General features: G+C 42.5%; 2 protein-coding genes across 5 annotated transcripts in view; both read right to left on the minus strand.

The window, feature by feature from the left end:
- Positions 1-4356, minus strand: part of tgm2l (transglutaminase 2, like) — a 40232-nt gene extending 35876 nt beyond the window's left edge. The window contains exons 1-3 of one of the 3 annotated variants that reach the window (XM_038806852.1): positions 4137-4356; positions 3751-3933; positions 3045-3287 (exon numbers count right to left, since the gene is read on the minus strand). In XM_038806852.1, the coding sequence (XP_038662780.1) occupies positions 3045-3287; positions 3751-3933; positions 4137-4149 (439 nt within the window). In that variant the 5' untranslated portion in view covers positions 4150-4356. The remainder of the gene's footprint in view (positions 1-3044; positions 3288-3750; positions 3934-4136) is intronic. The other 2 variants (XM_038806850.1, XM_038806851.1) reach the window with 2 other exon arrangements.
- Positions 4357-5815: 1459 nt separating this feature from the next.
- Positions 5816-15037, minus strand: part of tmppe (transmembrane protein with metallophosphoesterase domain) — a 45974-nt gene continuing 36752 nt past the window's right edge. For both annotated transcript variants that reach the window (XM_038806854.1, XM_038806853.1), the window contains one exon: positions 5816-9700. In XM_038806854.1, the coding sequence (XP_038662782.1) occupies positions 9510-9700 (191 nt within the window). In that variant the 3' untranslated portion in view covers positions 5816-9509. The remainder of the gene's footprint in view (positions 9701-15037) is intronic.

Here is a 15037-nt window from a genome sequence, read left to right on the forward strand (position 1 = left end):
ATGTTATAGGATACAGAGGGACATAGATAAGCTGCAGAGCTGGGCTGAGAGGTGGCAGATGGAGTTTAATGCGGAAAAGTGTGAGGTGGTTCACTTTGGAAGGAGTAACAGGAATGCAGAGTACTGGGCTAATGGCAAGATTCTTGGTAGTGTAGATGAAGAGAGAGATCTCGGCATCCAGGTACATAAATCCCTGAAAGTTGCCACCCAGGTTAATAGGGCTGTTAAGAAGGCATATGGTGTGCTAGCCTTTATAAGCAGGGGGATTGAGTTTCGGAACCACAAGGTCATGCTGCAGCTGTACATAACTCTGGTGCGGTCGCACCTGGAGTACTGCGTGCAGTTCTGGTCACCACATTATAGGAAGGATGTGGAAGCTTTGGAAAGGGTTCAGAGGAGATTTATTAGGATGTTGCCTGGTATGGAGGGAAGGTCTTACAAGGAAAGGCTCAGGGAATTGAGGTTGTTTTCGTTAGAGAGGAGAAGGCCGAGAGGTGACTTAATAGAGACATATAAGATAGTCAGAGGGTTAGATAAGGTGGACAGTGAGAGTCTTTTTCCTCGGATGGTGGTGACCAACACGAGGGGACATAGCTTTAAATTGAGGGGTGATAGATATAGGACAGATGTCAGAGGCAGTTTCTTTACTCAGAGAGTAGTAGGGGTGTGGAACGCCCTGCCTGCAACAGTAGTAGACTCGCCAACTTTAAGGGCATTTAAGTGGTCACTGGATAGATATATGGATGAAAATGGAATAGTGTAGGTCAGATAGGCTTCAGATGGTTTCACAGGTCGGCGCAACATCAAGGGCCGAAGGGCCCGTACTGCGCTGTAGTGTTCTATGTTCTATGTAGTATCAGAACTAAAACCTAAAAGGGCAGGCCCTCGAGCACAAAATGTTTCGGATAGATTGCTAACATGTGGTGGGTACAGTAAAATAATTGTTCCGAAAAATTATTTCCAGTTTCATATTGTCCTTATCTCATGGATTGTATTTTTCAGGTTTGTGTTTGTATGATAAAGAAACAATATCCAAAAGAATTTAGGAAAAAAAAATAATTTGGAATGATTTGATTGGATACTTGTAAAACACGTGCTGGATTAGGAATAGTAGCTTTAAAAAATAGATCAAAAGATCAGTGGATAGCACTGTTGCCTCACAGGGCCAGGACCCAGGTTCAATTCCGATCTTTGGTGACTGTGTGTAGTTTGCACATTCTCCCTGCGACTGCGTGGGTTTCCTCCAGGTGCTCTAGTTTTCTCCCAGTCCAGAGATGTGTGGATTAGGTGGTTTGGCTGTGGTAAAATTGCCCCTTAGTGTTCAGGGTTAGGTGGGGTTTCAGGGATGGGGCAGAGGAATGGGCATAGGTATGGTGATCTTTCAGGGGTCAATGCAGACTCGATGGGCTGAATAGCCTCCTTCTGCACTGTAGGGATGTGATTCTATCCTACGAAGGGTCTGATTGCTTGATTTTCTGACTACGGATTCCTGATTAGTACTTTTAATTTGATCATATTTAGTCACTGATGGGTAATTGATAACTTAGCAGATAAGTGGTTATTTGAGTCACTCACCATTTTTGCTGTACAGCTATGTAACACTTGGAAGGTTAGGCAAAGGCTTTTAATTCTATGGATACTCAAGTTTTTCCTTTTCCCTCATTGGCGAATTCTCTCATTTGGAGTCTGCATGTTCCATTGCTGCTCCGAGATTTTGTTGTGTGGGTTTATAAAAACATTCCTTGATTGTGACGCCAAGCCTCAGTTCTATAGCACATCATTGTGTGTCAGTGGCAGTTCCACCTCACCCAGTCACGTTTTTGGTTAAAGCCCTATCTACTGAGGGGTTAAGCGCACCATCTACACTAACAGTTAACTGTCGGAGGTGCTATCTTTCAAAGGCGCTGTCTACGATCAACACCAGATGGATTAACTAGTCATTGCTCCTTGTGGAATTTTGCAAAGCACCAATTTGCTTCCATGATAAACTTATAAAACAGTGAGCCTACTTAGAAACACCATTGGCTGTGAAATGTTTTGGACCAACAAGAATGTGAAAAATGCAAAGCAAGAATCTATTTATGCGTTTTACTTTCTTTACAGGAAAAGGGCGTTTTACCAATGCAGCTATATTCTGTTTTTACTGGATCCACATCACCCAAGGGCCCATTCATAGAGCATGCCATATGCTTCACAGGAATTTCATTGCAGACGCCTCCCATTTCAAACTGCATCAATATTTTTGAATCATTCATCTCCACCAGCCAGTTTTTTTTTTCGTTTCAAACTTTTCCAATTAAGTCTTTGCTTATTTGAAGAGAAACTCAGGCAAAAATGCCGAAGCTTTATTTTGCACAGATTATTATAAATGCGCTGGGCATTTTGGTCCCACAACCCACACTGGAACTTTAAGTTATATGAATTAGATATTTAGTTATGAATACTTGCTTATTATCAAATAATAGAACAGTGAACGTAATTATGCAACGATGAATATTAATTAATGCAAATTTTCAGTCAATAAAAGTGCTATTAATATTTTGATCATTACCCTAGGTGCTAACAGGTTACCAGATTAAACTAGAACAAAACATTTCAAGTCATATGCTTTCCAGAGTTGTTGGGGTGCAGAGTGTCTGTAAGCTTATCAGGCTCCATTTGGCAAAAGCAACACTCTTATATGGTCTACTACGTTGTAAGGACAATGTTTGGAGAATTCTGTATTACTGCTTTCCTTTGGGCAGTTGACACCTCTTTGCAAAGTTAAGTCGTGGTTTCTTGGGAGAGGGTGACTATTTGGAGGGGTCCCTGGCAATGTGTCACTACTCGAAGGGAGTTTCGCCCATACATTTGAGGGAGTTTCGCCCATACATTTGGGGCTGTCCCTACAAGAAAAATGAAAACTACTGAATTACATTTTAAGAAAACTTTTGCACATACGACAGAGCAGTATTCACTGGAGATCAACATCACTTTGTTTAAAAGTACATATTTAAAAGATAAGCACGCATATGCTTTAAGTGAAGGCTAAGCGCGCAGTTTACCTGCACACCAAGGGTTGAAGAGAAGGCGAAAATCTCCTGCACTGATCCGTTGAATAGTTTCGCCTCCGCTCGGCTGCAGTGACAGATAGATTTGATAGTGGCCCGTGCAGGCATTGGCTGGACTCTGCACGGTCAGGTGAATAAGTGCTGGAGTGGACTGTAGACGGAATGTCCATTTATCCCATTTTACCCTGGAGTTCAGCACTTTAATGCGAGTGCCGTCGGCTTCTGAAGGTGCGGGTCCTGCACAGATGGTTACATATCTTAATCCGAGTGGAAGGTAATCGGCCATTACAATGTTTAAATTAGTCAAATCTAAATTTATAAAAATTCGATCAAAAATTGGGATTCGAAATTAAATTTAATGCAATGATTCGATTTGTATACCTTTCTTTCACGTGTATTTTAACTTAATGCTGTCATAATTTCTTTATCCAGATATTAAATATGCCCATCCTCCAATTTTCACTGTCTGCAAGAATCGGGAAGTCTGTCAAGTGGCTGCAGGGCGGGAGAGATGGTCTCCAAACACGAGGAGCCACAGATTGAACCACCAGCAAAGGTTTCCCTAAACTCACTCAGAAATCCAAATACCTGACAAACTCCGAACCAAACGGCTGCACAGAACGTTATGCTGTGCCCATCGAGTTTGAAACAACAGGCGCAAAAAGCCTGAATCGACCCAGTGCCGGGTCTCGCCACCAACCTGTGTCCAGCAGGATTGCGAGCTGGTCTTCGCCCTCCACGAACGCTCGGTCTTTGAATTCCACGTTCAAGCGGAATTCCTGTCCTCTGCGGACCAGGAGCCTGTCCTGGTCAATTCCGATGGTGTGGTGCTCAGTGTTGTTGGCCTCGCACCGTAAATCCACCGCCCCCAGGGACAACAGGTCTGCAATCGGGAAAGCATTCAATATTCACATTCAACAATTCCGTCCACTAGATCGGACGGAAGAGCAACAAAGGACCATTTTAAAGGTCTCCTTTACAACAAATTATTGCCAACCTTTAGTTTAATGCATTGAATTATTCGCGCGCATGTTCCCCCCTTGCAAAATTATTATTTTTTTCACCGAGTCCTATTTTAAGCCTTACCGTTTGTTGTCATATTTAAGTAGATCGCCACTCTCTAGCTGTTCTTCACTTTTCAGTGAAGAGACGACTGTTCCAGTCAAATAGTAACACAGGCCCTCCAGTGATAAACTCCTCGGAATATATACCCATCATTTCAGCACAAAGTAGCCCAAGAGTCATAATCACCTCATTGGCTAATACAGGAATTCCCCCGGGTTGGGGAGGCAGGGGGAAGCCAGCGATTTCCCTCCTTCCGAACTCAACTGGGAGCCAATGAGGATAGAATAACACAGCAGCGAGAAAGAAAAAACTCCAGTCACACACAAAAACCTACTGAGCAATTCTGCCGCTCCCTGCACACCGAGAGGTAGCACCTACTCCCTTTGCCAGTTGGGGGAAGAGATTAACCACTGACCCTGGACAAAACACCCACTGAATCAAATAATATTCGCAATGAATTGAGAGTAAATAAATCTCAGGGTCACTCGGGGTAGTGAAAACCACGATTACACACAGTGGTCAACCAACACATCTGCAGTTTGGATTTAAATCTCCCAAATAGGGAGGGGAATGAAAAAGGGAATTCCACTTTTCGGTTTTCAGTGCAATGGGAAAACTGGTGGACCACATGACCACCCACACTGACATTGCTTCACTGTAAGGTTGAAGCTGATGTGTAAATTACTATACCCGGTCTGAGAAATATGAGGGGGCACAGGACAAAATGAGTAGCGATAGATCTGAAACTGTTAGCCCGCCACGACTTTGCACCATTTGTAAATGACCATTTAAAAAATGTCTGTAACGTTTCTTTAACTAGTGAAGCACCCCAAAGTGCAACATGATACATGGGGAAAACCTTAATATCACTGCACTGTGTGTAATGGCCACTTTGAAATGTTTGTACTGTTCTCCCAGATGTTTTACAAATGAAGTATATTTTCAAAAAAAAAGAATTTTGGTTTTGATTTCAGGCTTTTACTCTTGCAAATTACCCTTATAAATGGATGGGACCTGGGCCACTGTCTGTGAGGAGTTTGCACGTTCTCCCTGTGTCTGCGTGGGTTTCGCCCCCACAACCCAAAGATGTGCAGGTTAGGTGGATTGGCCACGTTAAATTGCCCCTTAATTGGAAAAAATAATTGGGTACTAAAAAAATAAATAAATGGATGGGAGTTAGACACGGGGCTGTTTAGCACACTGGGCTAACTCGCTGGCTTTGAAAGCAGACCAAGCAGGCCAGCAGCACGGTTCGATTCCTGTAACAGCCTCCCCGAACAGGCGCCGGAATGTGGCGACTAGGGGCTTTTCACAGGGGCTGGTTTAGCTCACTCAGCTAAATCGCTGGCTTTTAAAGCAGACCATGCAGGTCAGCAGCATGGTTCGATTCCCGTACCAGCCTCCCCGGACAGGCGTCGGAATCTGGCGACTAAGGGCTTTTCACAGTAGCTTAATTGAAGCCTACTCGTGACAATAAGCGATTTTCATTTCATTTCATAATCCCAAGTTAACCATCACTGCTCTCTTAAAACATCTTTAGCTCTTCTCTTGTAAGAAGAGTAAATGTTTAAAAACCCTCAACCTTTCCTTATCATCTGAGCGTTTGACTTTATTAACTCCAGCCTACACCCTTCAACTCAACTTTCCAAATGGCTATATGGGTAATAAATCCCATTTTGGAAATAGAATACACTATTCTGTTTTGGTAGAATAAAATTTATTAATCTTTAAACAGGGAAAAGACAAGATTCCACAGGATAAAATAACCACCAAGTCCAAAAATTCTGATAACATATTTGGTTCGCTGTTGAGCTTTACATCTAACCAATCCAACAATGTCTCTCTGATGAAGTGCTAGATTTTGCTTTTGCCTAAATTTTAGATTTGGTCTGCTTATTCTACTTCAACCCCGGTGCACAAAAGGCAGTCTGCATTCTGTACCAAAAACAACAAAAATAACAAGTATTCTTGAAACTTTGCATCTTGCACTCATCAGGAGAGATGCAGGATTGCCAAATTTCAAAAGGAGCAACAATTTATACTGCATGAGAAAAGATTGATTGGAAAGTCGAGTGATTGTTTGAGGTGTTCCATGGAGAATTGATCAGGGATCTAGTAACCCCAGGCTTTTGTTTTAATTCAAAAAAGGTGCAATGACTGGACATATTCCTTTTACTTCTGGAGGTCCTGCGTATCGAATATATGTAGCTTCTAGTAAGTGTAAGTGAGCCACACTGCAAGCCCAACTGGCCATTTTAAATTGGTCATTAGTGTAATTTTTAGCACACTCAGGTTTGTTCCGCAAGTGCTGTCCAATTGCAGAATGACATCTAACGTAGACACTTTGTTCTGAATTTTGCAAGCACGGATGGATTAGTATGGTCAGTACTGTACCTATTGTGAACAGCTGAAGGGACGTGCTGTCTAATAAGATTCGCAAGTTGTTGGGACGTACGGTTAACATACCTGGCAGCTAACAGGCACTGAAATTCACATGCCTCACCACTAATTTGAGTGGTAAGCAGAATCTTTTTAGCTTCATGGCAGCACCTTGTTTTTGGAAAATAGCAACTATGTGGCTATCTCAAAATTTGACCAACAGATGAATCAAGCTGTTTCACACTGCTTCTACACAGCAACAACAAAATTGGTATTTTCCAAGAACGGGATGCTGCCGTCAAGCCAAAAAAACAGTCTGCCTCTCAAATGAGTAACGGGTTATATGAACTTCAGTGCCAGTACATTGCCAGAAATACAGGTTGTACGTCCCAACAGTCGGGGGAACATATCAAACAGCATGTCCCATCAACTGTTCACAATAGACAAAGTGCTGACCATACTCAACCATCACGTGTTTGCAAAACTCAAAACATGTCTACAATTAGCTGTAATTCTGAAATTGGACAGAACTTGCTGAGCAATCCTGAATGTGCTAAGAATTACAAAAAAAACTCATTTAAAATGATCATTTGGACACACAATATTGCTCACCATGACTTGCTAGAAGCTATATATTTATACGCAGGGAACTGCTCTCTGTCGGCAAAAGGAACATGTCCAGGCTTTACATCTTGTTGAATTCAACAAACGTGTGGAGGCAATAGTTCCTTGGTGTATTCTTCATGATAACGCCTCAACCAGAGTCTACTTGCAAGCACGGATGGATTAGTATGGTCAGTATTGTACCTATTGTGAACAGCTGAAGGGACATATTGTCTAATATGATTCACTAGTTGTTGGGACGTATGGTTAACATACCTGGCATTTCACAGGCACTGAAATTCACAAGCCACACCACTAATTTGAGTGGTGAGCTGAATGTCTTTTTGGCTTGATGGCAGCACCCTGTTTTTGGAAAATAGCACCCTTTTCCCATGTAGTACGAGTTGCTGCTCCCTTTGGAATTCAGCATTCTTGTACCTGCTGATTGCAAGAAAAAAATGTTTTGGGAGTGTGCCTCTTTTTTTGAAGCAATACTCAAGTTCTGTACTTCATCAAGAACACGGTTGATTTAAAAACAAAGTGTCTCTTCCAAAAAGTAACAGTTGGCTGATGGTGAAAGGTGTAATATCCAAAATATTTGCCCAGTTTTTCCACTTCCACTTGTCGTGGTTTTGTGTATTTTGGTTTATCTCATATTTACATAATTGCTGTTTCTCTTTTTCTTTTAAATTAAGCTTATCCTCCCCACTCCTTCTGCCAATTAACTAAACTGTTGAAAATTAACAAAGGATTAAGTCTAATCAATTCAAATCTGCATCCTTGAAATTAGCTGATAATTGGTCACTGTCCGTGTGGAGTTTGCACATTCTCCCCGTGTCTGTGTGGGTCTCACCCCCACAACCCAAAGATGTGCAGGTAGGTGGACTGGCCACGCTAAATTGCACCTTCATTGAAAAAAAAAAAAATTGGGTACTCTAAATTTATTTAAAAAAAGAAATTAACTGATTCACTTTTTTAGGAATAATTTCTTACTTCAACTTGCGTAGTTCAAATTATTGGATAATTCAATTTTAAGCATTTTTGATACTAAATTTAGAGTACCCAATTGTTTCCAATTAAGGGGCAATTTAGCATGGCCAATTCACCTACCCTGCACATCTTTGGGTTGTGGGGGCGAAACTCACGCAAACACGGGGAGAATGTGCAAACTCCACACAGACAGTGACCCAGAGCCGGGATCGAACCTGGGACCTTGGCGCCGTGAGGCAGCAGAGCTAACCACTGCGCCACCGTGCTGCCCATCTGCCCCACTTTTAAGCATTTTGCAGTAAAAACTTCAAGTGACCTGGATTAGATTTCTTTAAATTGTTTTCTAGGACTTAACCCAGTTGCAGAGAGCTGCGCGTTGCATTTAAAAGATCAGATTTCCACAGGCTTTCTGCTGAATTTTGCAAGCAACTGCAAACTCCATCAGGCACCAAAAGAGGTAATATTTGGTAACCCTACAATAGTTGGTCACACATAAATCTATCTAAAGCGGAAAACACTTTCGGAACACAGCCTATCTTCATCAACAAAAAAAGTGGCATTACAAAAATTCTCCAAAAAATCTGCAACAATAATTCAATGTTAACCGGTTTTAAGCATGAAAAGTATTGCAAATTTGAATAAATTGCAAGGCATTCCTCAGAGATTGAAATACATTCAATTATTTACATACCCACTATCAAACAATGCAGTAATTAAGATCACATCATGTTGAAGAATTCACAAGATTACCAATAATTTAGTACATTAATAAACTACAGTAACAATTGTGGTGATTTCAACAAATATAACATTTCTAAGAGAAATTGACAGACAAAACTATGGAACAAAATGCTTTCAATTTAACTTGGATTCTAATGGAAGTCAGAAAAGTGAGAATTTTAAAAAAAGCAATGCACAGAGGGATTGTATTTTGTAACAGGCACTCAAAACCGTCCATTGATTTTTGAACAGTGTGTCAGTGCACGAATTGGATGCAGCGTCTGCCACACATTCAGTTGCTGGTCTCAGCATGCTGCTGCGGATTGGCACAGTGTGAATGGAGACTGGACAGTCATTCATGGGCCCTGTTCAAGCAATCCCCAAGTTATCAGTCGAGGAGCCACTCTCACCAATACAGGTCACTCAGGTCGCCAGGAGCCCACAAAAAGTATGTAAATGTAAATATGATCAGCAGTGCTGCTTCTTACCCTTGCCCTCCCATTGTTGTAAGGGGTCGATCTTCCTGACAAAAGTACAGTAATTGGCAAAATGAGTATCAATCTACTAAAAAACAATTAACTCTGGTGATTTATTAATCATACAAGCAGATTACCTACTCATTCTTCAAATTCATTGCCCAAAATACACCAATGTGCAGCATTCATGATTCTTAAAAGGAGGACCTGCAGAATGATAACCAGTTCATCCAGTCTTAAAGATAATTTCTGTTATCTCCGCTCTGCTTCCAAGTCTCATTGGAATCCCGTAGAAAATTGTCCCAGGAGTTACGTAGACTAAACTGTTCTCACCAACTTTGTAAAGACCTTCAAAATATGGATTCAAAAAATAAGCAACAATTGCCAGAGGAAAAATCTGCCCAGCATGGGTATGACCTGTTGAAAGGAAGAATAAAAATAAATTAGACATTACCTTTGCACTAATACTTTTGCACAACACAAGGCAAAAAGAACAGATTACAAAGCATCAAGAGATCCAAGAAATATTTCCTACATTATAACAACCTCAACATTTCAAAATATACTTCACTGGTTTAAAGCACCTTAAGGCTCTTTATGAATGAAAGTTCTTTCTTTAATACAAGTGCAACATTTAAACTAACAATGTAGTCAATTTCATAAATTCTAAGCCAGATGCTCATGGGGCATAAACGTAGTAAAGAATTGTTCTCCTCCTGATTAGGAATACAATTTTTATTTACTAACAGTGATTCCTATCTGCACATGACAAAAGAATAAGTGGGAATAATTGTGGCTTCAACAAAGCTATATTCCAACCATTCCAAAAGAGCTACCTTATGTAGTTTCTTCCTATTCACAATACCTTTGAACATAGTTCCCTGATGTGGATACAGGATCAAACAATAAGAATTGAAATGGAGGGGGGTGGGGGGGTAAATTTTCCGGTCCTGCCCATCACAGGAATTGCCACGGACATGATGGGAAATTTGGTGAACCATTTAAAAGTTCTTTGACCTCGAGCGGGAATTTCCAATCATGGGGTGGGAGCAACTGGAAAATTGCGCTTGGGATTTATTTTGCCAAGTGGTTGTATGCTCCGATACAATATCAACTGCATGGTACTAAAATAAAGAGCACCTGAGGAAGTCTGTGAATGTCTTACCCAGCAAACAAAATTTCATGAGCATTTTAATCACCAAAAGAAAGCAAATTCATTAATTTTGTCCGACTAACCCTCTGGAACTAATGGAATCACTAAAAGGCTTTCCTGGAACCTTTGTACAGTCAGTTCGCAAGATTATAAGCCATCTTTACTTTCTGATCTAATATTTTGCTCATATTCTCTTTTGGTCTGGAGGCAGTGGCATACTGGTATTATCAATGGACTAGTAATCCAGAGACCCAGGGTAATGGTCTGGAGTCCTGGGTTCGAATCCCCCCATGGCAGATGGTGAAATTTGAATTTAATAAAAATCTGGAATTAAAAGTCTAATGAGGACCATGAAACCATTGCCGATTGTCGTAACAACCATCTGGTTCACTAATGTCCTTCAGGGAAGGAAATCTGCCGTCCTTACCTGGTCTGGCTTCCATGTGACTCCAGACCCACATAGCGATGCAGTTGACTCTTAACTGCCCCACTGAAATAGCCTAGCAAACCACTCAGTTCAAGGGCAATTAGCAATTAGAATGGGCAACAAATGCTGGCCCAGCCACCCAGTGACGCTCACATCCCAAGAATGAATGAAAAAGATGATACATCCTGGAGTACAACTTCCACAGTGCCAGTTGTTTCCAATACCTTAATATCATGCAGAACTTGAGGGTGAGGGGTCATTGCAGTGGAGCCTGCACCTGCCCTGACCTAATACTCAAACATGGAAAACACATTGGACAATATGCAGGAATGGGACCTTTTACTGATTCGCCATGACTTCACCCAGGGATGATGAGCATTTCCATCACTGTCCTGGCTTAAATCAGCACAACAGCCATCAAGCCCAGGATCCTCAGGCCTATGCAGCTCAGCAATACATTATTTAGTGCATTTGGTTACTTCAGTTTATCAATCTGCATAATCCTGTGTCTTACATCTCCAGTCCAAGAAGACAGCCTTGAGTTCCGCACTCAGACCTTCACTGTTGCTGCTCTGCAGACAGAAAGTATGCAAGACTGGCATTCCCCCAATATCAACTCCATCTTTGTATAAAGTCACTGCTCACATTAGAGGCCTAAATCTGAAAATTACTGGGAAAAAAGTGTGCATGCCTGTATCCTAGCTGTCCATGACAAATTATCCACAGCTAACAAGCTGCCCAGTAATCAGAAGCATTATATTTCCTATGCTAACTGCACAATGAGAGAGAGGGGGATTAATTAAATAATAGATCTTTGGGGCAGCACGGTGGTGCAATGGATAGCACTGCTGCCTCACGGCGTCGAGGTCCCAGGTTCGATCCCGGCTCTGGGTCACTGCCCAGATGGAATTTGCACAGTCTCCCCGTGTTTGCATTGGTTTTGCTCCCACAACCCAAAGATGTGCAGGCTAGGTGGATTGAACATGCTAAATTTACCCCTTAATTGAAAAAAATGAATTGGGTACTCTAAATTTAAAAAGAAAATCTTTGATTATATGGATTGTTCAGCAATATTTGGAAACATATCTATAGTCTTGAATATAGGCTGGATGGGTGGACAAGATTGCAGTTCTTCAATACATTTTTAGCGCAACAGTCACTTGGTGCTAGTGTCTGACTGCTGACAATTATAGATAAGTCATTATGTCAGTATGTCTGAAATCAGTGTGAGGAATGGATCCTTAAACAAGCGCCACATACCCAGCAGTCTGTAACCTACCATAGTTTCTGTCACATTTCAGTGCAGAGAAATATTGTAACATTATTGGATTCTATTATTAAATATGAGACCACGTCAGCCTGTCAAGACAGTGCAGCAACATCCTGCATTTCAAGGCAGCTATTCCTAGCAATCCAGAAGTCAGCATCAGTATTTTCAGTGGAAGGCAGCTGGTGATTTTGGGGTGATGAAGGGGGCGATTGTAATCAATTTGGCCTGTTTACGGAGTGACCTGCAATGGTCTGGATTGCTGGTTATGCTCCTACATGTCAAGGACAAATGATACGCCCACTTATTGGTCCAGAGAGGTTGTGTAGGGCCCAGTTTGAGTGTGGAATAAGTCTCTCACTGGTTTCATACAGAAGCATTAGAGCCTATTTAAAGTTGCTCACTGGACTTTGGGTGGAACAATCCTTGGTTTAAAACAAAAATATATTTACCTACCATCCCATTTCCAGTATAAAAGAAAATGGAAAAAATGAAATGAAAATCGCTTATTGTCACGAGTAGACTTCAATGAAGTTACTGTGAAAAGCCCAGTCGCCACATTCCGGCGCCTGTTCGGGGAGGCTGTTACAGGAATTGAACCGTGCTGCTGGCCTGCTTGGTCTGCTTTCAGAGCGATGGGCATACAAATATTGTCCACATAAAGTCAGCTTTTCAGAACACAGTTCGTTATTAACAGATGTTCCTCTCGATTTTAAATTTCAAATACCATATTCTAGCTCTCCCCACTCTGCTGAAATCGGAATTGCACTGAGTCCAACCATAGTTCATTCTTTATCAGATGCTTGAAATGTGGAAGTCTCTGCTTCCTTCAGTCTTTCCTTTGCCCCAAATTCTACATTTAAAAAGCCAAACTTAGCAATGATCAGCCAATGCTAATGAATTATTTTCTTTTCCCGCCTACTCTTTTAACCTTGGTGTACTTGGGCCTTGCAGCTTAACTTTGATTTTTCAAAAAACGTTTCTTTGCCTCACTGAAATGAGTAGCACCTAACTTTAAAATGCTGTAAAGCTGTTTAGGACCTCTCTCCCCACCCTATTTTTCCCGAACTGTCACTGGCTCAATATTCATGTTTCTAAACTCAATTAATGACTCAAAGCTGGAAATAGCATCTTAGTGAAATAAAAGAATGGACCCTCCCTCTGTACAAGATTTACCACAGCAGCAGAAAACATTTGTGGCATTTTATTCTGAAAGGCTACACCCCAAAGACTGCTCGCTATAATATCTCTGATCAGCTGCCTGAGCGTTCATCATAGCATGGTTCTGGGAATCATAAATTAAAGCTATGAGTATCTTGCGCTTTAATATCAATTAATATCACTGCTCTTTCAAGCTGTTTGTACCTCACCAGCTTTTCTGGATATCTGAGAAACACAAACTGATCAATAACCAAGGATGCAATAGTAGATGCCACCAGAAGCGGCATTTCAATGTTTAACTCTACATTCAAAGGTAAAGCAATGTCCAGTGTACGGTGACTGTTATGTATCCTATCTGGATACAGTGATCAACTAGGAGTTTACCTTGGCCAATGAAAAGTCAGTCAAACATAAGGGACTGCAAAATTGTGTGACTTGTGGTTTAAGTTGAGTGGACAAACTCTTAGTTACAGGCCCTGAAACCCTGATTAAATTACATGGAGGTAAGAAGGTTGCGAGGATTACTGGAAAGGCAGGAGTTGGATGGGGATGGGGGATGGGTGGGAGGGGTTTGGGGCGTCATTACCCAGGTCCGAAGCAGGTACTCCTTATCCCCCAACAGCCAACTGGCTATCCTGAAATGGTCCTCAAAGAGGTCGGGGATCTCCAACTGCCCCATGGTGTAGCTGTCGTGCACACTCCATGGGAACCATACATACACGCGAATGATCCGGAGGTGGTGGCCGCACACAAGTTAAAAGTTCAGGGAGTGGAACCCCTTCTTGTTGATGAAGGGCACTCCCAGACCTCCTGGTGCGCACAAGACTACATGGATGCCATCAATCGCCCCCTGGACCTGGGGCATCCCGGCAATGGCAGAAAGTCCTCCTGCCCGGGCATCCTGTTGGTCTTGGCCCAGGTCAAAGTTTATATAGTTAGCTGCCTGGGCAAACAGGGCATCCGCGACGTCACAGATGCACTGTGGGCTGTAGCTTGTGAAATGCCGTATAGGTCCCCGCTCGAGCCCTGGAATTAACCTGAGGCATAGATGTTCAGGGCTGCGGTGACCTTGACGGCCACCTGGAGCGGGTATCATCCTCCTCCACGTGGTGCAAAGTCTGCAAGCCATTGGCACAGGTGCCACACCGTCCCCTTGTTGAGGCGGAGCCCCCTGCAGCACACGCTGTCCATCATATGTTCGAAAGACCAGTGATGCCTGTAAACCATGGGCTGTTGCTGGCCTCCCCCTCTAGGTCCCTCCCTGGTCTGATGGGCGGCCGGGTCTTCAGGGTGTGGACAGGCCCCTACACATGGGCTGCCACCTCGAGCCTCTGTCGACGCCTATCAAAGATAGCTATTCACCGCCTCCGATCCCCAGGCCAGCCATTTCGCCAGGTTCACGTTTTTAAAAAGGTGTAGTAATCGGCACTTGCATGACCGTTTGCTGGGGAGGCGGTTAGATCACAGGAGGCCATTAGATAGGGGGTCGTTATCGTTAATTGTATGGACATTGGCTTTAATTAGTCATTATCGGTTTCTCACCATGTCACAGCATGATTTGGATTTTGCCAATGTTGACGGGCCAGTTAGATGGCAAACCAATTGGCACTCAACACTGATCCCAATTTTGGACCCTTCTGCGATCGAATGGCCGTGTCAAGCTCTCGCTCAAGTGCGATGTGGCTGCTAAATCACACCCATGGATTCGCTGAAGTCCTTTACTCCATTCCCTCCAACACTAAACAT

This window comes from Scyliorhinus canicula, chromosome 9 (assembly GCF_902713615.1).
Source record: "Scyliorhinus canicula chromosome 9, sScyCan1.1, whole genome shotgun sequence".
NCBI classification, from domain to species: domain Eukaryota; kingdom Metazoa; phylum Chordata; class Chondrichthyes; order Carcharhiniformes; family Scyliorhinidae; genus Scyliorhinus; species Scyliorhinus canicula.